Genomic DNA, 23250 nt, shown 5'->3' with positions numbered 1-23250 from the left:
TGCAGGGCTGCGGCCAGTTCTGGGCTCCCCAGTTCAAGACAGACGGGGAACTACTGGAGAGGGTCCAGAGGAGAGCTGCCAAGGTGATCAGGGGCTGGAGCATCTCCCTGATGAGGAAAGGCTGAGAGACCTGGGCTTGTTCAGCCTGGAGAAGAGAAGGCTGAGGGGGATCTCATCAGTGCTTATAAATATCTAAAGGGTGGGTGTCAGGGGGATGGGGCTGGGCTCTTTTCAGTGGCGCCCAACGCCAGGCCAAGGGGCCACGGGCACAAGCTGGAACACGGGAAGTTCCCCCTGAACATGAGGACAAACCCCTTCCCTGTGCGGGTGCCAGAGCAGGGGCACAGGCTGCCCAGAGGGGCTGTGGGGTCCCTTCCCTGGAGACATTCACCCCCCGCCTGGACGCGGCCCTGTGCCCCTGCTCTGGGGGTGCCTGCTCATGCAGGGGGTGGGTGGGGTGAGCTCCAGAGGTCCCTTCCAACCCCCACCAGTCTGGGAGTCTGTGATCTAGGGTGCAACCACAGCAAGAATACTCTAGTTTGCGCGTGGTTCCTCCTTCACCTCCTCTCTCGGAGGCTAGAAAAGCAATTAAGCAAGACAACGTGGAGATACAACTGTTGAAAAAGAGAGCAAGGGGAGGAACCTGCTGTCTCTACCTGCATGTTCTTTTTCGTACGCCTCTCTTGGTGCCTTGCCACGAACGCGTCTGCTTTACCCACTGAGTACTCCACAAATATAGACATTGTCAGTGTAGGTCTGGATGCAGGAAAATCTATCTCTACCCCCTCATTATATTCTATGTAACTGTCTAATTTTTAAAAGGATCCATATGTAACATATATTAATAGTCAGATTCAAACCCAATCTGCATTAAACCTCAGAAATGTTGTATCTGGCAGCAGAACTGCTGCACATTTGGTCCTTATTTAATATTATTCATAGGGTTTTGGGCACATCAAAGCCTATTAAGGAAAAATATCTGTCAAAAGAGATTGCCGTAATTGATTAATGAAGCAAACATGGCCAGAACTCAAAGCCCAAGCACACAGATCACCCTGTTCTGTCAATCAGCACAGGAAAAGATGAGCACAAGTTGCTCGTGTGCGATACCGGGATGGGTTTGCCGGTGCTGCAGCTCTGCAGCCGCTCTCCCCGCTGCCCCAGGGTGGGAAGGCAAAATATTTGCAAATTCTACCGACCCGTCACAGGGCTGCAATGGCCAACAGTCACAGGCATGACTGTGGGGTCTGCTCTTTGTAGGGTTTGGAGGGTCTTACCCCCATCCTCGTCGTTTGGGGACATCTCTGCTGTCAGTGCCATCTCCCCACTCCTCCAAGGGAAGCGAGGCCAACACCACTCCTCGTGGCGTCATCCCACCCTCTCCGCCCTTGCAGGCCTTATATTCCTTCTGGACTGAGCCAAGGGAGCGCCGCGGGGGGACCCTGTCAGGACACTCAAAGAGCCACCTCTAAGAAGGAGCAGCAGAGCTAAGCCAGCAGCACCTGCACGTGGGCACTTTGCAAGTGCTTAAGAAAAGGCCTTCACGGAACTGTGTAACACAAACCACCCTTGAGGAGAAGAAAGCCATATGAGCAATATTTGAACACCCAGCATCAGCACAAGAGTGCTCCCGCATTGCTCTGGCAATCATAGGATTTATTTTTTCCTTTGTCAGCCTGAACTGATGTGCTTTTGTTTTCCAAAGCTTGCAGGCAGCTCTGGTGCCTCCACCACCGCTCTGGGATGAGTTGGCCAACCTGCAGCAGCAAGGAGTCTCAGCACGCTTCAGCCCTGCCACCCATTGCCTCGTGTGCCCTGGGAAAGCTTGCGGCAGGCGCAGCAGCTCCACACCCATCCGAGGAGAAGCAAGATATCAGGAGCTCCCCCCTGCCCCCTTCTGATCTCCTCCTCATCCCCCAGATACCTCTAGAGCACGCATCCTGGGCCAGCAGATCCAAAAACACAACGGTCAGATAACTTGGAGGCAGAAAGGGAAGAGCGAGACACTGTTGCTATTCCCTTTGAGCAGCCAAAAGAGAACGAGAGTCATCTTTGACCTCGCTAACAAGCTGTTAGACAAGAGATGGGTACAAAAGGTGGAGATCTGTTCAGGTCCATCCACCTCCCGGCAGCAGGCTGCTGCTGGAGGCGGCGCTGCCCTCGCCCCGGCTCTCGGACACCACATTGGGGAAGGCAGGGCAGGCTGCAGGCAGAGCGCTGGCAGGAGGGTCTAGGGAAGAGAGATGAAAACAGGGAAGAGACAAGCTGCAAAGCAGAGAGAAGGAAGAGAAAGGAGTGAGACGGGGTGGGGGGGGGCGGTGGGAGGGAAGGGGAGACCATGAAAAAGAAAAATAATCCACCACCACGTGAAGTGAATCACCGCCACAGGATTAGGAGGGCGCGGTGGATTCTGGAAGCAGCCGAGACGAAGGCACGTCGGCTGAGGCAGGCGCAAACAGACCCCGGGCGTGCTGTGCTCCAGGGAGGGCAGGCATCGGGCAGCGCCCTTAGGAGGGCTCCCAATAGCTCCATCAAAATAACGCTGACCACGGCCCCGAGGGGGGCCCATGCTGGGTGCTCCCCCCCAGCAGGGCTGCCCAGCCCTCTCATGCCACTGGCAAGCCGATTCAACAAAGCCTAACTTGGGTGGAGAGCAATTACAGAGCTGGGTTTAAGCCAGGAGGCTGAGCTTTGCCAGCCCAAGGAAAGCACAGCAAGACCTGCACGGAAAAGTCTAACAAACATGACGCTTTAAAACCACACATAGAAACTGCTTAACCTCTGGAAGGACCTCAGGCAGAGCAGAGGGCTTTCCAGATTTCACATACGGATCTCCTCTCCCCAGAAAAGCGAGCTACAACACCAGCCTGTGTGCGGGGCTGCTGCCGCCGTACCTGCGGTTCCGGCTCTATGTTGATCCGGTAGGCTTGGGCCTTGCCATCTTCCAGAACAGGGGGTGACCAGGTCTTCCCTTCAGCTCTGCAATGGGAAATTATATAAATTCAACTTAAAGTGCTTTTTAAAAAAAAGACAAACCACAAAATCCCAAACAAAAAACGCCAGACTTCGTGGAAAAAAAGAAGGCAAACCAAAGCAAATCAAAAAACCCCACCCACACAACCCAAATATATATATATATAAAATATAGATCTGCCAGAGAATGAATATATATGTTTGTCTAAAATTACCCTCAGAAATAGTACAGTGACAAATAGATAAGATGCCAGTTCCACGCTATTAACACCACAAAGCTCAAAATCGTCCTGGGACTACACGCTCCAACTTAGTGTGGAGTTTAAGTCACAAACTTATTCCAGTTCAGTAAATCAGTAGATGGGCTTGGGGTGGTTCTTGTTTTGCATACGCCTGGCTTTGCCTCTTTATTCTGGCCCTGAATCCTGAAATGTATTCTGATTATGCGTGTGTGTATATATATATTTTGTGTGTGTATATACATATATACACATTTATGTGTGTGCATATATATTAGCATTCCCTGGCAAGCCTATGTGCTAGACCACAGCAGGAATTATATAAATGCCTTTCAGCGAGAAGGCTTACACAACCCTGTATGAATCATCTTGACCCTTTCAACACAGGTGCTGGATAGAAAAAGTCCTAAAAAATACAGTTTCCATTCACAAATGCATCTTCAGTCCTGCCAAGCCAGAGCAGGACGTGCCACTGCCCAAAGATTTTCCATGTGCCTGATCATTTTTTCCCCTCAGAGGTGGCTGGGGGCATGGCTGGGATGCAATCGCCAGCGTGGCTGTCCTCTCCGAGGCTCGGGGCACAAGGGAGCCGCAGGGGCCCGGCCAAGGTCCAGCAGGCACATGCACAGGCTTTTCTGGATGTTAAGAGGTTGAGTTGGGAGATGGAAACTGCATGAACTACAAGATAAAGTTTTCAAATGCAAACTATTCTGTTTATCATCACAACCTGCATAGGCACTGCTTAACGACAATAGGTCTTGCTCTGATAGGCACGGATCGCTCGCTGTGGCCAAGCATCCTTCGCCGGACTCTGGCCCCTGCCACATACCGTGTTCAGCTTTGGTTTAATTATCTGCAGAGTCCGAGTTTGAAAAATAAGGAGCATGGTTTGAACCCAGGAATCCTTGAGGTGATTTTTTTACCTTTGGTATTTTACATCTAAACCAGCCGGCGTACAAACCTACCCTTCCAAATTCAGGGTCCGATCCAAAACCTATCAGAAACTCCCACTGGCTTTAGCGCATTTGGGATCCATCCCCTGAGAATTTAAGCTTTTTATTTTGTTCCAAACCGCTACTCAGTACTACCATCACAGCATTTTCAACCGGGAATAGCATACCCTCTCTCATAGCTAGTGGTGATCTTCTGGTTAATTATCTTCACTGTAATTATTTGATTTTAGGCTGGGGCAATTCACTCTAAGTTCCAACTGTTTTTGGTGGGACAAAGGAAACCGTCCTTCCCAGGAACAGCAGCATTCCTACCCCTCCGGCCTCGCTTTCTGCAACGATCCAGCGCTGTGTATATTGCTTCCACATTGAAAATTGCATCTAGAGGCCCAGAACAATGAAAATGCCTAATTACATTGGCAGAGCTCATCATTATTATTTCCGTGCTTTTCCCCCTGCATGGAATCAGCCTGGTGTGTGCTCGCACTGCCGCTGAGAAGGGGCAGTTACGATATTCCCCTTTGCTCAGCTCCGGAGCCCACGTGCCAAACTCAGCTTAAAGGATCCCTGAAGGCTTCAGTTTGCCAGTAAACAAGAACCGAGATTCAGAAAGCGATTCTGGTTGCGGAAGATAAACGCGATAGCAGTGCATTCGCTCTGCATTAAGCTACAGCATTCGGTCACTGGTGCTGCCAGTACTTTCTGCTTGGAGCGTCCCAGTTCCCCATACCCCTAAATGAACAAAGGTCACACTGGCTGTACCACAAAGCAGCTAAACTTGTGTTCTCCTAAAATCCTGACAGGCATCTTCACTCTCAACATAAGACGAGGCCAGTCTTAGGTTTGCATGTAGAAGTCCATTTGTAGTTAGTGCTTTTAACGATTAAGCTCATGAGCTCCTTAGAGCGACCCAAAGTTCTTGGTATGAGCAAGACAGCCTTCTACAGCTTCCAACGATGGCCTGAGCAAAGCCAGGCTCACCTCAGCCACAGCTTCTGCCTGCACGACTCTGAAGTTAAGCTGGTGCAGCGCAGTTTAGGCCCTCTTTGGCCCTTTTAAAGGAGGCTGGGAGAAACACCAGCCTCAAAGAGAAATGCAAGTTGCCTGTCTGATGAGGATTCACGCTTACGCAGGGACACTCCCTCTCTTCCACCGGAACAGCAGAATACGAGGTAATCCAAAATAATTCAGAGGTGACTGCCCACGAGTGAGATGCCACAGGCAGCTACTGCAGAATGGCTGATGCTCTGAGCTCACCCCAAAATCCCAGCTGCAGGAACACCCCTGTGCCCTCGTCCCCAGCAGGACCAGCAGCAGAGGGGGTCCCCTGCAGCCCCCCCCAGGTCAGGGTAGCCGAGCAAGCCCTGGAGCAGCAGGGACCTGGGGCTGCCCCAAGCCACCCTGGCAGCGGGTTCACGCTGCCAACAGTCAGAGCTTTGTGTTTAGGCAACAGCAAAAACTAATCACGCTTTTCTAACGTAATGGGTGAGAGATCAGACATCGCACTCAAATATTCCGAGTCGTTTAATTTATGGCTCAAGGATGGGAAAAGTGTTTTCAGATGTGTTGTAGGGGATTAAAGTCAGCTATGTGGAAATCATTACCCTGCACTAACGACACACATCTCTATTTTAATGGCTGCTAGGACAATCCTAAGAAAAATAACTTGACCTAGGTTAGCGCTAGGCCTTCGACACGGGGCTTCCTGGGAAATGGACCCATTAACAAGACACGACTGAAAAAAAAATAAAGTTGCAGACACCTTATATCCCACGGTTTGTTTTCTAAAAGTCTCAACGTCATTCTCAAAAGATTACTTGCATATGCTCACGTATTTTACCAAAATATTTTTTCAACTGGTAATGATCCACAAGTCTTGCTCTCTACATTTGTAAAGCTGCTTTTAAGTTGCAAGAATTCCTGGGTCTTATTGAATTTCTAATTTCTTAATCCCCTTATAAACTAACATTTAGCGCTTGGGAAGGTGGCAAACCGGACCTCAGGTGCTGCCATCTGCTATTGCGCAGCCACACAGGTCTGAGCGGGCGACAACTATGCAAACCTCCAGAACGACCCTATCGCTGGATTTCACCCCAATCTGTACAGTCCCTTCTGGGGAGTGACTCTGGGGTCCTGCCCACCTCCCAAAGGCAATTCACCTCCCATGATGGCACATCATTACAGTCACGATGGATTTTTATCGCCGATATGGCCATTAGCCTTCTAGGAGCTGGACTGAGTCTAGAAGCAGCTACAGCTGATGCTTCTAATTCCTCAGGACTGTGAGCCTCGCCATGATAACCATAGGGTGTTGGATCCATCTCCGCAGCCTGATGTAGGGCTTTCACTTGCTGTGCAAGGTAGGCAAGGCTTTGCACAGGCTGGTGAACAGGCACAGGAGCTGAGCTCAGCTGAGCATCCCGATGGACCTGGCTCATCCAGGGTACACAAAGAAGAAGCTGCAGGATTTCTCTGCCTTCATTCCTCTTGACTGAAGCCATTGCTGCGTATCGAGGCTCTGGAAAGCTGCTGGTTTTCCCCTCTATTAGTCCTCGAGGAGCTCTGGAGGGGAAGCTGTGATTCACTTCTTCAGTTGTACTTTTACTGGAAACTTGAGAACCTCATACATTGTCATCCTTCCCACCTTCCAGCAGCACGCCTGCGCTGCTCGCAGCGAACGGACCCCGACAAAACCTCCACGAGCCAGGGGAGGCAGAAGAACATCAACTACGTGATGTTCCAGGGACTTCTGGGGCTACATGTCCAGCAGACTTGTTAGTGGGCTTTCTTTTTTAGAAAATTCCAGAGAAACTCCATCTCTGTGCAGAGAGTAGGAATAAATAGAATGTCTTTCATACTTGAATTCTCCAAGCAGACTCAGCAGAACTGAAGCGGTGCCTCGGTCCGTTGGTTCTGTGCACTCCACGCGTCCCCAGGGCAGCGGCGTTCGGTGATCCACCCGCACAGATCACGGCTGCAAGCCCCACTGCAGTTCTGTGCTTGGGCTGCTGCTTTCCTTGGTCAGCAAATGAGAACAAATCTGATTCACGCTGCGAGCGCAATGCTGCATGCCACTGCCGTCTGTAAAGGAATCTGGGTTTTCCTGGCCCACGCACGCTGGCTTGCTTCCTTCTCAGCCCTTCGTCCTTGCTCTGCCAGGGTTGCACAGAGCTAAACAGCCCCCCAGGTCCCCCGAGCTGGGCAGGGGTTTCCACAGCTGCTATTTAAAAAGAAGAGTTGCCACCTCTGAAACACCTTCCCTGCACAGGCAAGGGCCCAGCAGAGCCACTCCTGCAGCATGAACACCACACGGAGGGGGAAGAGACTGCTTCCAGGATTTACTGTAGACAGAAGGAACCAAACCTGGACCTTTTAGGACTTGTGCTTTAACACCACAGTCAGGAAGCAAACACAGCGCAACAACCCAGGGGACTCTGGCTATGCCTGGGCCAGGCAGATGCTGCCAGTCCTCCAGCACCCACCTGGCCCCGTGCACGAACAGCCCCAGTATTGTTACCAAAAGAAAGGGCTGTGATTGGATTGGGCTGGGAAGAACATCATTAAAATTAAGAATTTTGTTTTTAATAAGTCTCTCAACACACCTGAATTCCTCCCTGCACAACACAGGAATATGAACACGTTACTCCCAGGTGGAGAAGCCAGAAAGCACACTTTTTGCCTGATAAGGAATTTCTTCATTTGCGTAACTTAGAGACAAGTTCACAGCGAGAAAAATAGAAAAAGAACAGCTTTTACCATGTGATCATCCTTATCCACACATTTACATTATTTAAAACTCTGAAATCCTTGGCATCCAGTCAAATGCATATGTTTTGTGGCTAAATACCAAGGTCTCCATACCACGTTTCTTTGAGTAATAATTCACGGGGCTGCTTAACACCCAGGATCTTCTCCAACCAGCTGCCACATACCCGGCCTTACCCTCCCTAAGGTAGGTGAAGCAGACCCTGTGCCACCTTGGCTTGGGATTCAGCAGCTGGGAAGATGATGCTGGAACAAGCTGATTTATCAGCAGGGCATCCTGAACTGTCCCGCTAAGGCTTCATCAGCACCATGACCACATCCCGCCGCAGCCCGGGTGCCAGGCGGTGCTCCAGCCTTACTAAGGCCACTTGAACTTCTGGCCTCGCGTTTTGGAGCCATTAACCACAACCTGAACGCCCACCCCTTGTTACCGGGATGCGTGCCTAGGTGGTTCCTCACACGTTACATCAGCACCCGCGTGAGCGTCGGCTACATAAATCGACTCCTTTCATGAGCTGATGAGGATTTTCCTCCGCTCCGTTTTGGAACGGAAAGGCTACTGTGCTGCTTTGCTTTCAACGGTACCGCTGCCCAGAAACAGCCCTGCACATCTCAGGGCAAAAGGTGACCCCACAAAGCCAGGGACAAAACACCCGCTAACTTCAGGGGGGACGGGGGTCTAGCCAAGAAAGGTGTTTAGGAATGGGGTGCAAAGAAAGGAGAACCACCCCAAGAGCACTTAAGTTCTTGATAAAAGGACAGAGTAGAGATTTTTTGTAAAAAAATACATATACATCTATATATATATGTAATGTATATTGGTACAGCCTGAGGATGGGTGCAGCCTCACAGATACTGTGCTGAGAGCACCCTGGACTCTGGGCTGCAGAGGACACGGGGGAGCCACAGCCCGAACACACTTAAAACTGCAACACCCCCTTCCCAGCAGTTTTCCCAATGCCGGCTCGGGGCCAGCTGCTCCAGGAAGGATGCAGCACAAGCCTTTGTGCTCCCAGCTGGCAGATGACAAAAGCTTTACAGAAAGCTTTCAGGCTCGCCTTCCCCCTCTGGCACAGATGGGCAGGTCCGGACATTGCTGCCAAGGACTTTCCAGCAGCGTGTGCCAGCAGGAACGGCATCAGCGATGCCATGACTCTCCTGTCCAGCACCCGAGGTCCTTTGGGTGCTCAACCCTCTGTTCTCAAGTGGTGGTTTCAGCAAAGCACAGCTCCAACCCAATTTTATGGCTGCTTTTATTTGAGGCGTGACTGGATTTGAAGTAACAAGTCTTCCCTAATAACCAGGGCTGTAGCATAACCACAAGACACAGTAACATTCAAAGGAGCTGGAAAAGCTTTCTTTAAGAGATAAGAAAATACAAAGTCATATGTGAGCAAGAAGAGGACAAGCTGCAGTGCCGAGCTGGTTATGTCTGTAGGCTTATTGTGTACGCTTGCCTGGATGCTGACTGCCTTCCAGGGTAAGGAAGGGTTGAATGGGAGAAATACTACTGATTTTAATATGCAAGAACTCGTTCACATGAACATACATCGCTACAGTGAACCCAGACGTGATTTATCAAGCCTGCAATTATTTTGGTTTGTGTTGCTGGATCCTTTGTTACCGTTAGAAAACAAAATAGCTTTTCCCACCCAAGGTGACCACTGTTCGGAGGCAGAAGGCCCAGGCTCTGCTGCCTTCTCGCCATGTTCTGTGTTTTGCTGCTGATGCCTGCCAGACCCTGCTTCCCTCAGCCTCCCCCAAATTATAGGAGAGGTCAGATGCAGAGCTGCCCTGAGCCCTGCTTTGCAAACCAACAGCCCACGTCTTCCGAGGCACCTCCTGAGCCCTGCCTCCTGCAGGGTTCATAACCAGTCCAGGGAAACTGGAGCATCCCGCAGAGTGAAAAAACCAAAATGTTCCTCCAAGTCTCCCAAAAGCCGTCATGCAACCATGCCAGATATGCTAGGAGACAACGTGCTTCCTTTCTGCCGACACCACCATGCTGTTTGCACCGTGGATCTTCCCTGCTGCCTCAAAACTTCACTTCTCCAGGGGTCCCGGTTCCGCTGGGCCCCCCTGCGCCTCAGCTCCAGGCGAGCGAATCCACAGCAGATGTGCTTCCCAAAGGCTGGCACAGTTGTTGAGACAGCAGAGCTATGGGGAGGAGCGCTCTGGGTGCTGCTTTCCATTATAGCCTTTGGAAATTACAGGTTCACATTTGATCAGAAATTCTCAGCTTTTCTCCTTCCAGACAGATGACGTGAACAGATTCTGCCATGCAGCCACGTAAAAACCATCAAACCCAGCGTGACGTTCCTAATGACAGACTGTGCTGACGATGGATGCACCGATCTATTTGCAGTCCTGCCACACGGTCACGCCTGGCTGCGGCCAAAGTTTGCACCACAACAGAAATCCCACGTACTTCAGTTGCTCCCTCCCAAGCACAGGGGAGAGATTTTGCCTGCACTGCACGGGAGAGGTTTATTCCACCCACAACCGGTCAGTCCTCCTGGCTCTTTACTTTTTCCCCCATTGGTGTATCCAAATGTTTTAAGGAAGCAAATTTGATCAACAGGATAATCAGCACCTCCTCCCATCAAATTCAGTGGCTCTCTGCTTTACCAACGCCTCCAAAATCCAGATGGGCCACGTCGGCCTCAGGACGTCCCGTCAGACCACACAGTAACTCCCCTTTCTTGTCTTCCCCCGCACGCATTCCCCCTATTCCAACTTTCTAGTCAACGGGCATTTACTGACCACAGCTTGAAAACAAAACCAATTTTGTTCTGTATCTTGGTAACACATAATGTCAAGGGTTCATGGAGAAAGGGCGCGGGATGGAAGAAGCCCAGAGGGCACCAGAGGACTGGAAGCCCTTGGCTGCCAGGCTTGGTGCCCAGCTCCCTGCCCTCGGCGCACACGCCCGGCTGGAGGGGACCTCCTTTGGTAAAACAGAATTGACATCAGATTCCATACATCTTCACTGAAGACATACCAACAAGCTCATTATTTCAAATATATTTCAGACAAACACACTTATTTAAAAAAAAAAATCTCCTTGTGCTGACCTGCAAACTATACTTTGTTGAAGGCAGCATTCAGAGAGGACACTGCTTGGAGAGCATCCTCCTGCCTGAGGTAGGAGATACTAATCCACACCTCCGCACATGGGGCTTTCCTGGAGCTCAGCCTCATAGCGGGGGCCAGGACGGCGACCTGCAGCTATCACAAGCACACAAACCAACAAAATCCCCCCCTGCCAGTGCCCCAGGACACGGCTCCGTCGCTAGCACTGGGTCACCCTGCTCTGCGGGATGCAAGTCCCAGAGCAGGGATCTGTTCACGCCGAGGAGGCAGCACCAGACACGCTTCCAACAATGACTAACGGCTGGGCAGAGTCATCTGGATCCAATGGGTCACTCGGGAAACAGGAGAGAGATCCAAGAGCCATGTCACCAAGCACTCACTTTGCCCCAGACTAAAAATAGACCTAATAAAGTGTTGCTGGAGCTGCTTTCCTTACTGTAGAAAAAATAAATTATTCAGTTTTTCCTATCAAGAGAAAGGCCACCCCACAGACTTCTCTGGGCATGGCCAAGGTGTGTTTGCTCTTGGAGGAGCCACCTGACCAACCCAACAGCACAGTCTCCTCCCTGAGAGGAGCCACCCCACGCTGAGCAGCTGCTCACTGACACCAGCTCCTGTCTTGCAGAAGCCTGAGCATTTATTTTTGCCTGACTATAAGATCTGAGAGCCTTTAAAATCTGCATTTGTGAAGGCTTTAAGGCCTGACAAAACCATTGCAATCCTCTTGCCTACCTTCTTACCTAGCAAAGCCTGGGTCACTTCACCCACAAAGCCTGCACCACTGCAAGGCTGCCGGCCACCATCAGCAACACTTGCTACAGAGAAGCCACCGCTCCTCTGGGCACACTGCGAGGTCTCACAGTTAAAAATATCCACTTTGGCAGGTGTAGTTGGGCAAACCCAACCTGAAGCCACAGAACCCTCTGCTGCCAGAAGTCTTCCACGCAGCAGCTTCCAGACCACGGCAAGGTTGTTAATGAACGTTTCTGCATCTCAGACAAGCTGAATGGATAAACCACCCTTATCCCCACCAAGGCACACAGCAGCACTGCTGCAAGACCTCTGTCCACTCCTCTCGTGATGCAGCAGAGCTGTACTGCTGTGACGCAACCCTTGCCTTGTGTCCATGCAAGAAGTCACCTCTTAGGAGGGGAAATACCCTTTCACGGAGATACCGCCGACAGTACACTGACATGGTAGCTACCACCACCAGCGCGGTCGCAGCTACCGCCGGCAAGATTCAAGCACCACTTCATGACCACGAGGACAGGGTGGACACCAAAAAAACTGCACGTACCGCGTGCCTCCCACGGAGGAGGAGTGCTCAAGGGTCCAACAAACGGACACCAGCTGACACCAGTGGCTAAAATCGGGTGTGAAGTGGGAATTCAGCCCACAAATTCAGGCAGGAGAAACCCTCATATGTGAGAATAAAATGCTGCCACGCTGCAAGTGAAAGCTGTTTTCAGCAAAACTTTATCCTAACTCCTGATGACAATGTTCTGCTGTAAAACCACCCCAGCAGCTGCTCACCAAAACCCTCTGTCTCTACATGAGGATTTCCACCTCTTCCAAGGAGACCTCCGCCAGCATGTGGACAGCCAGGACAGGAACCCTTGTCCTGCCCTGGGTACAGCCCCCATTTGAGGTCAAAGACCATCCAGTCTCCCTAAAACTGCTCCTAATGGAAAGAAAAATGACCGTCCTCCTTGGCTATGGGAAATTCCACCTGCGTGAAGGGTTTTCTTGTTTTTCTTCTTTCCTTGCTTTCCTAGTGCTGAAGCCACACCGTCCCCATGGGGCATGGGCTGAGCTCAGGGGACTCTGCTTTAGCCGGGCAGCTCAGACACCACTCTCTGATGAGCCACAAGGAACCAAGGAGGCTTTGCTCCATTTACGGCAGCGCTCCTTCCCCGCTGCCCATGCTTCCAGTCAGAAACTACATGTTTTCCAAGAGCAGTATAAACAGTAAATGGTAGTTCTTTATAGCAGGAAATTCCTTTTTAATCTGAAGTGGAAAACTGTATAAACTTATTTAAATTATTACAGATAACATTAGTCATTTGTGAGCCTTATAAGGAGCACTCATTTTGCCTGGATAATTTGTGATTCGTATTAGAAAAACTTTTAGCTACAGAATTCATTCCACTGGAAAGCAAAATAAACCCCAAGCCTTTGTTTTGCCTTGAAATATTCTAAAAAAGTGAGTTTGGCAGAACCTTCAAATGTATATTCATTGAACAGATGTTTAGGAAAATGGTTGGTGGATGTTGAGGTGGGAGGCTTTGCCCAAAGGAGATTTCGATCCCAGCACTACTCTTGCTCAAGTCAATAAAACCTCCATTGCGTTGAAGGAGCCGACCCAGCTCACAGCCCGGACAAGCCTTGCAAGGTACGATTGACAATCCGTGCATATAAATGAACTGAACCCATTTTTTGTTTCAGTGACCTTTTAAAAATAATTTTGTTTTACTGTTTTTAAAGATGCAGAACAATTACACAGACCACGGGGCTGCACCAAGAACTGAGCCTAAGGGCACATCTGCTCCGGGGCCAGCCGCAAGCCTTCTGCTGAAGAGCAAAGCAAAGCTGGCACAAGAGCACATCAAAGAGAAAAGGACCTACCTGTTCACAGAGAGCAATAGCTGGTCCGTGCACGCTTTGATCTTGTTTTGTGCTTCTAGGTGTGTCATGTTCTCCGTGCTCTCTCCATTAATTGCCAGAATAATATCTCCTGGGCACAGGTTTGCCATGGCTGCTTTACTGCCAGGGTTAATCTAGGCAGAGAAAAAGAAAAGGGTTACTTGAAAGAATGCTTCATTTTAAGAGTCCAGTTTCCTGGAATAAGCAGCAGATAAAGGGAGTGATTATTTCTGGACAAGACACATATGTTTTGCCTATGCCAATGGCATCTGCAAGAGGTTGGATGTCAGAGCCAGGGCTCTCAGGTCAGCCCCAGCTCTCCGAGGGCTGTCCTCTACAACAATGCCCTTTTAAATAAGGAATTTCCGTCGGCCCCAGTCAGTGCGTGCCCAGCTCCTCTCTTCAGATTTGCTTAAAATAACGCAATACACGCTCTTCAGAGAGATGCTTCAGACTCCTTTGGCTTGCAGGCCTTAAATCACGCTGCGAGAGTCAATCCCTAAAGAGCATGTGCAATCCTCCTCGCCTAACTACGTAATAAGAAGATGAGCGCAGTCACCCCAATTGCTTCCTGTGGAGAGGCTACGTTTGACATCAGTTTTTCCTGACTATCATTCAAATGACTTGTCTCTTTCTAGCCCTGCATGGAACATCATACAGCTCGTTAAGCCTCCGCAACTGTTTCCCCCTGCTTTTGTAGGAATGCCAGAACCTTATAAAACTCATAACTTCTTTCCTGGGGAACTAATGACAGGTCCAGGTACTGTCTGTGGTTGGCCATAAGACCAGTCCTGCAGCCCATAAAAGAGTTTCTTGAGAAATTACCATTTCATTTACATCAGCCCAAATGTGGTTTTGATTTTTGCAATAATACAAAATGATAACAGGCATAGGCAGGACAGGTAAATGTGTCTGTTTAAACTCTTAATAACTACATGCTTGCCCTCTAATTTCCTCTTCAGTCATTCAGAGCATCTGCTAATGCTCTGCTAACCAACCACGTGGTTTATCAAGTGAGAAGGTACAGCGAGCCTGACGTTCGGTTACTCATATCTCACTGCACGTAGAGTGTGATGGACCTTTGATTCTGTTTAGTCTTGATTTACATGGGTATAATCCCATCTCAGGTGATGGGTCTCTGCTCCATCACACCCTGCTTGAAAGCTCCAGGCAACAGGGTCACTGCTCTGTCCTGCATCTCCCCTCGGATATTGCTCACCTTGGTGCACGGGGGCAACCAGACACTAACAAAACAGGTATGTTTTTTTCAGATGGTTTGAGACCAAGTGCTGGCCACCGGCTCCAAGGTGCCCACAAGCCCCCGACCACCGCAGGCCATCATTGAAGAGTCAGTTTTTAGAAAGGAAGGCATGCACGCCTCCCTGTTTCATCCTGACCTGTTTCCGCCCCCCCGCCCCCAAATCTATCTTCATAGGGAATTTGAAGAGGGCTTAAGCCTTCCCACCAAAGCGCTTCGTGGGACGTGCTGGGGCTGCGCCCAGGACCGAGGCCAGTTAAGAGAGCCAGCGAGAGGCAGACAGCACCCGGTGTAACACGGACCTGCTGCACAGCCCCCCGGGTGACTACAGCCACCAGTACCACTGAAACACGAACCCGAAGGTGTTTGAGGAGCTCCAAACCATATCTTGTATTTAAGTAGAACTGGCAGCCTGAATTAAGCCTTTTGTTGCGTTGTCAGAGTAAATCAGCATTTGCCATTTGCTCTTCAATAGTTTCAGCCTGCCTATTTTGCTCTGAAAAACTTGCCAGGCCAACTCCTTCCCTGCTCGCAGGCTGCCCTGTGACTCAGCTCAGAGCAAACAACAGGAGGTATTTCCGAACACGGCACACGTGAGCTGTAAAGCTCTGACACAGGACATCTCAAGCCAGGACAGGTTTATTTTCTCCCTGGCGTGCATTTGTCCTCTTGTTTTCTTGAGCCCATGTGAGACCGTGTGGCATTGACAGAGCATTAGGCTCCTACAGCCACAGAAGCTGCCAGCCCCACCAGAAAGTCAACCAGCAGCTCAACCAGCACCTCCAAGAAAGCATCTCCATGCGCTTGCCTGTTGCTATCCGCTTCCCTCGGTGTCTGCCCCATGGCCCCGGCTGCCAGCAGGCTTTTGGACTAACAGACCTTCAGTCTGACCCAGGACAGCTGTATTTTGTTCTTGTCTATTCAATGCTGTCTAGATGTCCGACAGATTTTTCTCCGTGCGCTGATCTTAACCAGATCAAGGCTTCCTTGGAGAATAAACTGTTCATAAATGGGGCCCTTAGCCATTTCCTATTTTTAGATTCTGGTTTATTTCAAAATCTTTTGGCAGTATCTTCATATGAGCGTTTTATGCTAGCCATGGAAATGACCGAGGGCTTGAAATGGAGCTGCACTCCAAGAACTTATTAGTTTGAGATACAGCATCGGTGTCACAGCAGCTTGGGTATCAGCATCGTAATGTTTGTCAGGTCCAAAGCTTGCATTTTAATGAATTATGTTTAAAATACTTCAAACCAACTTCTCCTAACTGACAGCTGTGCAAAGCCATTGACACCAAACATGCCACAGAAAGCCCTGCGAGCCTGGTTACGGGTCAGGGCTGTGACCGAATCCTTGTGCAAGGGTCCTACCTGTTTTGCTCGCTCTGCACGATTCCATGCAGACAGCCTACTGCAAAACCAGGCTCTCCATAAGGACAAGGATGCAATTCTGAGGATAGCAATTTTTGTAACAGAGCCTACACTTGGAGTGAAAAACCCAAGAGGAATTACCTTCTATTGTCACAATGAAACGACCAAACAAACAAGGAGCAGGAGGGATCTGGGTGTCTCATTCAGGCACCCATCAAGCTGAAAGCAGCCAGCACCCACACCCAGCAGCAATCAGCTCAACCCAGGGTGCTCCTTAACCAGCCTCTTTTCTTACAAAGACCAGCTGCTGCCCAACGAGCGCTGAGCAACTACTATTATAAAAAAGCACATAGAAAAAAAACAAGTGCTTTTTTTGTTCAAGTCATGAATCAGTCTGTTCTCCAGGGCTATGGCTAAGTGATGTAACTACAGCCCCACGCATTGCCTGGGGGTGTAAGGTCTCTCCAGGGCAGTGACATTAAAGCCCAGCAGTGCAGAGGGGTTTTGGGATGGAGCTTTTGGAGGCGCTCACTCACGCCTCGGGTCTGCCGTGAGCAGGAACGGCAGCACGCGCGATGCGAATGAAGCGCACGCGGATTTGAGAGTAACTGGGTAGGTTACAAAGTTCATGACGCTGCAGAGGAAACCTGCACCAAGTCGTGGAAGCTCTCAGTTCTCAAAAGGGCCTTCCAAAGGAACTGATACTTGAGACTAGAATAGGCTTAAAAAAAAAGTGATAAGACTTCTTTTTTTCTTTTAAGTAAGTTCTCCATACAGTGCTAAGAACAAACTGCTTTAAAATCAAGGTAGAACGAACACAGCCTATGACAAGATTAATGGATACACAGCTCTGGATTGTAAGCGGTCTCCTGGGGACGGGGACAGGTTGTGTCTCCCCACCACACGCCGTCTTTCCACGGGCAATGCCGAGCACCCTAAAGCACAGTCCCAACTCACGTGCTGGGGCCGAACATGGGCTCCGTCCCGCAGCGCCTGCTGCGCTCTGCGTGTGCCGTGCCTCGTCTTGCCCACGCTGGGCACCTGCCAGGATCTGGGCTGTTTATCTGCTTTTCTCCAGCGAAGAGCTCAAGCGGGGCAATCACACTTTAGCAGGGAGCCAGCCCAGCCCCTCGCACCCTGCTAAGCCCCAGGGCTGCGAGGACCCGCATGGGTGCTGGTGTTTCGGGGCCAGAGCAAAGCGCTGGTGGAGAATTACGCGGGTGGACGGGGCGGTCTGAGCCCTCACGCTGTTGGCAGCTCACGTGGCCTCACTCCTTGCAAGGCCACGCGGCTCCTAAAGAGCTCTACTTGTGCCGTGGAGTGACGGCAACCTCAATCCATGTCCAGAGCACTCAAGTGTATGGCGCTGAGAGCCAAACCCACAGCAAACACTGCAGGCTTAAAGAAACATAAATATTTGTATTAAAGTTCCCCTAAAGGTTTTTCTTTTTCAGCTAGACAAGAATTCAGCCTCATTTGGAAGCTCTGAGCTCCCAAAGCCACAACTCTGTACAGCAACGGAGCAGCACCGATGTGAACCCCCGGCCACCAGTTAACTTACGTTGCTAGTTACTGTTGCTCTGCACTTGCAGGTATTTTCCCAGCAACATAAATCCAAAGCCAACTGATGGAGACTTGGGGTGAAGTTGCACAAGACAGCCTAGTCAACCCCACAGCTTGCCCACGAGAGGGGGAAGGACCTTCTTTCTGCACCCTCCTGCTGCCAGGTGCCATCCAGCCTCTTCCCTTGTGCCCAGCAGGTTTTTAAGCACAGCTCGGGATGCAATCCCACAGAACTGAACCATTTTTGGAGAGTGAATCAAAGCAACTCAAAGTAATGGGTCAAGTGTGCTGGACCCACCATCTGGGACCAGGGGAGGGATGGAGTTAGCTGGTGGTGACCTCTTAATGAGATGATTATATCATAGAACCATTAAGGTTGGAAAAGACCTCCAGGATCATCAAGGCCAACCATCAGCCCAACACCACCATGTCTCCTAAACCATGTCCTGAAGTGCCGTGTCTACACGTCTTTTAAATACCCCCAGGGCTGGTGCCTCCCCCACCTCTCTGGGCAGCCTGTGCCAGGGCCTGACCGCTCTGGCAGGGAAGACATTTTCCCTCATATCCAACCTAAACCTCCCCTGACGCAGCTTGAGGCCGCTTCCTCTTGTCCTATCGCTATTTAACTTGGGAGCAGAGACCAACCCCCCCCTCACTCCAGCCCCACTCAGGCAGTTGCAGAGAGCAATAAGGTCTGCCCTCAGCCCCCTCTTCTCCAGGCTAACCCCCCCCAGCTCCCTCAACCTCTTCTCAGATCCTACACAGCGCTACACATGAAATACCCACTAGCCATCACCTAATCACTGCTGCATCTTCAGCAGGAAGAAGCTGAGCACGAAATACATGCAGGACCAGTCCGTGTGCTGGGGGGGGTCACTGGCACTTGTGCTTTCACAGCTCCTTCTATGCCCATAGAAGTGCATTCGCGTGTCCTCTGCCCGAGGCAGTCGTGCATGCACAGCATGGCATCTGCTCCGGGAATGCAGTGTAAACGCGTGTCATTTTTAGTGCTCTCCTAAAATTAAGTAAAGCCAGGAGCAAGCAATGTTCTGCATTTAACCCCTCCACGAAAATAAGCAGCTGCTTCTTCGTTTCTCTCTCAAAAAAAGTGCAGATGCATAAGAATATTTATAAACAGAAAATAGTAAAAGAAACAAAACCCATGCAAAAAAACAATCGCATAACAGCAGGGCACGTGGAGGTTTGCAGAGCGTGTGCCCCCAGCAAGTAGCTCCAGGCTCTCAAGAGCACAGAGAGCAGCCTCTCCCTGCCCAGCGTGACTCCTGCAGGGATTCACTCCTGTAGGAAGCCAGAACATATTTTTCCCCCCCCTTTTCTAAAAAGCATATTATTCTCCCTAATCCCCTCAGGACAAGTCTCATTTGTGACACCTTTGTACGTCCTCTACGTAGCACTGTGCTTCAAAAAAAATACTAGAGGTCCAATATCAGTGCTTTTATATTATTCCATCAGGAAAAGGAGAATTTTCAAGAAAGAGACCCCAGGAAACAGCCCTTCTCTCGCTGCCCTCTGCCTCCTCCATCACCGCAGGAGGTTCAGTCACAGCGCTGCGAGCGTCACCCCCACGCCGGGGATAACACGGGGAAATGTGACCCACAGGCTGCAGCACTCAACCGACACCCCACAAGTTAGTATCGCCTTTCGTCAAGTCATCAACCAGTGAACTACATCTGCACAATTACTCACCCATTTTTTAATATAAGTTTTTTCCAGTTATTTTCCCCACCACCTTTCCCAAGATTACTGCCCACCTCTCACCTCCCCTCCAAGGGGACCAGCCTCAAGCAGCCCCCTCCCCAGCCAAGTGGATACTCTGATGCTATGGAACAGTCTGGAAAAACCCTGAAGCCAGCAGCAGCTATCTTATCTGGCCACTTGAGCCTCATTAGGATTTACTAAGTGCTAGCATCTGACATCAGGCCCATAAAATAAAGTACTTTAAAGGCAACTGTTACACTAAGCCAGTTGGTGTAGGAAGCTGTGCAAATTAATTTAGTAAGCAAGATTTGCACCGAGAGGAGTTTACTCGTGATATATATAGTGTTATACTTTCTCCCCTGGAGATCGAGCACAGATGTGTGTCAGGGCTGTCAGACGAGTCAGCACAAAGCAAGTCTTAGGGGACAAAGTCCCCCAAACCTCGTGGAACCATAGAATCGTTTTGGTTGGAAAAGACCTCTAGGATCATCAAGTCCAACCATTAGCGCAGCACTGCCAACTCCAACACTAAACCATGTCCCCAAGCACCACATCATTTAAATACCATGAGGGACGGTGTCTCAACCACTTCCCCAGACAGGCTGTTCCAGTGCTTGACAATCCCTTTGGTGAAGAAGTCATTCCTAATGCCCAATCTAGAACTCCCCTGGTGCAGCTTGAGGCCATTTCTTCTTGTCCTATGGCTAGTGACTTGGGAGCAGAGACCAACCCCCCCCCTCACTCCAGCCCCTCTCAGGCAGCTGCAGAGAGCGAGAAGGGCTCCCCTCAGCCCCCTCTTCTCCAGGCTAAACCCCCCCAGCCCCCTCAGCCGCCCCCCAGCACACTTGTGCTCCAGACCCTGCCCCAGCCCCGCTGCCCTTCTCTGGACACGCTCCAGCCCCTCAAGGCCCTTCTTGTCCCGAGGGGCCCAAACCTGAGCCCAGCATTCGAGGTGGGGCCTCCCCAGGGCCGAGCACAGGGGCCCCATCCCTGCCCGGCTCCTGCTGGCCACACCAGGGCTGACACAAGCCCGGGGGCTGGTGGCCTCCTTGGCCACCCGGGCACTGCTGGCTCATGCCCAGCCGGCTGTCAGCCAGCACCCCCAGGGCCTTCTCCGCCGGGCACTTCCCAGCCCCTCTGCCCCAGGCCTGGGGCGTTGCCTGGGGTTGGTGTGACCCAGGGGCAGGACCCGGCACTTGGCCTTGTTAAATCTTGCTTTGTGCATCCTGCTGCCCGCGCAGGGATAAGCTGCCCATCGCTGCAGCGGCTCAGCTCAGAAGCAGCTTTGTTCAAGCCATCTCTACAATTGGGCCAACACCACAAGCTGAAACAGCCAACGCTTTTAGCGAAAGGTTGATTTGTTATACCAACTTTACACACACCCTCCTTTTATTTTTTTTACTCTTTTCCCCAGAAACCTGCCTCTGTAACATCACCTGTGTCAGGACCCAAGGATGAGGGACACGGTTCCTCCTCGCTGCCTGCACAGGTCTCGGCACAGCCATTGGAAAGGAGAACTTAGTATTTATTCTTCCAGCAGTTTTTACTCAAACTAACAAAAGCTACCTGCTCAGGCCAATCACATAATAAAGGAAGCTTTCTCTCTTCAGGACCTCCTTCACTTTTAAACAGAAGTGCTACTGTAACACAACACATCCCGTGAATTAACGAACCATCTACCCAGAACTTAATGGGTTAAACTATGCAATCCCATACAAGCCTACACAGACCACATCACCCTTCTCTTAAATCAAGGGTAGTTTGTTACAGGCAAGTCTGGGGAAATTTTATGTTCTGCAAGCGTGATCAAAAGGGCCTGATTAAAGCCTCAAGAGGCTTTCAAGATAGTGTGACAAAATTCTCAGCTTTTAAACAAAGCCAGCCTGTTCTGTTATCAGGAAGCATGCTACAAGGCAGCAGATAATCTTACGGTAGCAATATCTTTTAAAACAGGAAGAACCAAGAGTTAAATGACTAATGAAGATAAATTCCCCAAATCCTTCAAGCATTCTTTCCAGGGATTCTCTTCAGCTTTGAAAAGCATCGTGCCTTGAACTGACATACATTCCTCACCAATCCACTTGCATTTTTCTAATTGCTTATACAGAAGGCCAAGGTAGCAAGACATTATTTAGGTATGCTGCACAGCACAGCAAATGACGAGCACTGTTTATGCAATGTGAATCCACTTAACTACCGAAGAAAACGAGAAGCTTAAGAGCATACAAGGGAAACAACCAGAGTATGAGCATTATAAGAAGCAGAATCTTGAAAATCCTTTTGAATCCAAGTACTGATGAATCCAAATTTAGAATCAGATTCTTAGCGTAGATCCTCATCCAGCTTAAAGGCTGAGGTCTCTGTACAAAGAAAAGGCTGAAAAAAAAAAAATCAATGAAATCGGATATGAATTTTAGAGCAAGCAACCACACACCCTGACTGCAAACCTCAACCAGCTGACTGAGGAAGGCACAGGTCGTTCAGACACTCGTACCTGGCTTATTTTGCCAAAAGTTTCCCTTGCTCGGCCCAAGGGCACCCAGAACTCCAGCAGCACCCGGACCGGGAGCGGCAGTGAGGGCAGCACCCCACGCTGCTGGCCGCGTTCATGGTATCAGCAGCCCTCTTACTCCTCCCTCCAAGGACAAGATGCAGATGCACTGCCCTGCTATGCTGAATGACCCACTCTTAACCACTACGGCTACTACTACACTTAAATTTGCTTTATAGTCACTCTGCCGGGCTGGAGGCCAAGGCCGGGGCGGGACAGCCGGCCCTGGGGGACACCGGCTAAGCCCCGACATAGGTGTGCTCGGAGCAGCGCTGCGGTCCCTAAGACACCGCACCATTACACGCCACTCGGCAAACTGGATTCAGCAGCAGCAGAGAAAGTGTTTATGATTGTAATTGGTTCATCTCCTTTAGAGGTTTAGTGCTTTGCTTTCCCGTGAAGCCTCCCATTCTCAGACACCTCACAGCCAGCAGCAGAGCTCCCTAAACCTAAATCCTTGCGGAGAAACCCCTGGGTGCTCTGCAGAAGCTGCTTGGAGCTCTCCCCTTCACAGCACCTGCCTTCTTGGCCAGGAAGACGGGCCGATACTTTCTTTCCTATCAAAAGGAAAGTGGCCACTGAGGTTATCTCCTAACAAGAAAATTCTCCAACGTAAAAAGCTTGAATTCAGCTGGTGAATAAACCTAAAGCCTCGTCCTGGCGAGCGAGGCTGATGTCGCACAGACTGCAGGGGCGCGGGCCTTTGCAACGCGGCTGCTTTCTCCCAGTTTAGCTTTGAACACGAGGTATTTTGTAGCGTTTGGTCTTTGTAAAGCTTCTGTAGCAGCAGCTTTACACGTGCTAAAGGCTTCTGAGGTGGGTTTTGTGGCTTACAGTGAATGACAGCTTTCGGACTCAGCGTACTGTAAACCTCCCAGCCGAGCAGCTACTCCATGGTGCCCGTTACTGAACTGTCCTGGATTTACAGTTCTCAACAGTTTCTCTTCTAGCTGTGCATTGCCCGTATCTCATAATTAATAATAAATACTTTAAATGATCTCCTTGCATCTGGTGTATTTTGCTTTCTGAAGCTTGCACTGTAAAACATCACTTGCATGTAATCTGCTATCAGTCCACACAACATGTAAAACTACTTAAGGTTTAATGGGTGTGAATTTGAGTTGCT

At 50.3% G+C, this 23250-nt stretch overlaps 1 protein-coding gene across 1 annotated transcript in view; it reads right to left on the bottom strand.

Moving 5' to 3' along the window:
* PDLIM4 (PDZ and LIM domain 4) overlaps window positions 1–23250 on the bottom strand; it is a 56306-nt gene that overhangs the window by 26494 nt on the left and 6562 nt on the right. Inside the window, exons 2-3 of the mRNA XM_075102957.1 lie at window positions 13646–13797; window positions 2895–2979 (exon numbers count right to left, since the gene is read on the bottom strand). Coding sequence (XP_074959058.1) covers window positions 2895–2979; window positions 13646–13797 — 237 coding nt within the window. The remainder of the gene's footprint in view (window positions 1–2894; window positions 2980–13645; window positions 13798–23250) is intronic.

Source organism: Phalacrocorax aristotelis, chromosome 8, assembly GCF_949628215.1.
Source record: "Phalacrocorax aristotelis chromosome 8, bGulAri2.1, whole genome shotgun sequence".
Taxonomy (NCBI): domain Eukaryota; kingdom Metazoa; phylum Chordata; class Aves; order Suliformes; family Phalacrocoracidae; genus Phalacrocorax; species Phalacrocorax aristotelis.
This window is presented reverse-complemented; position numbering and strand designations above follow the sequence as displayed.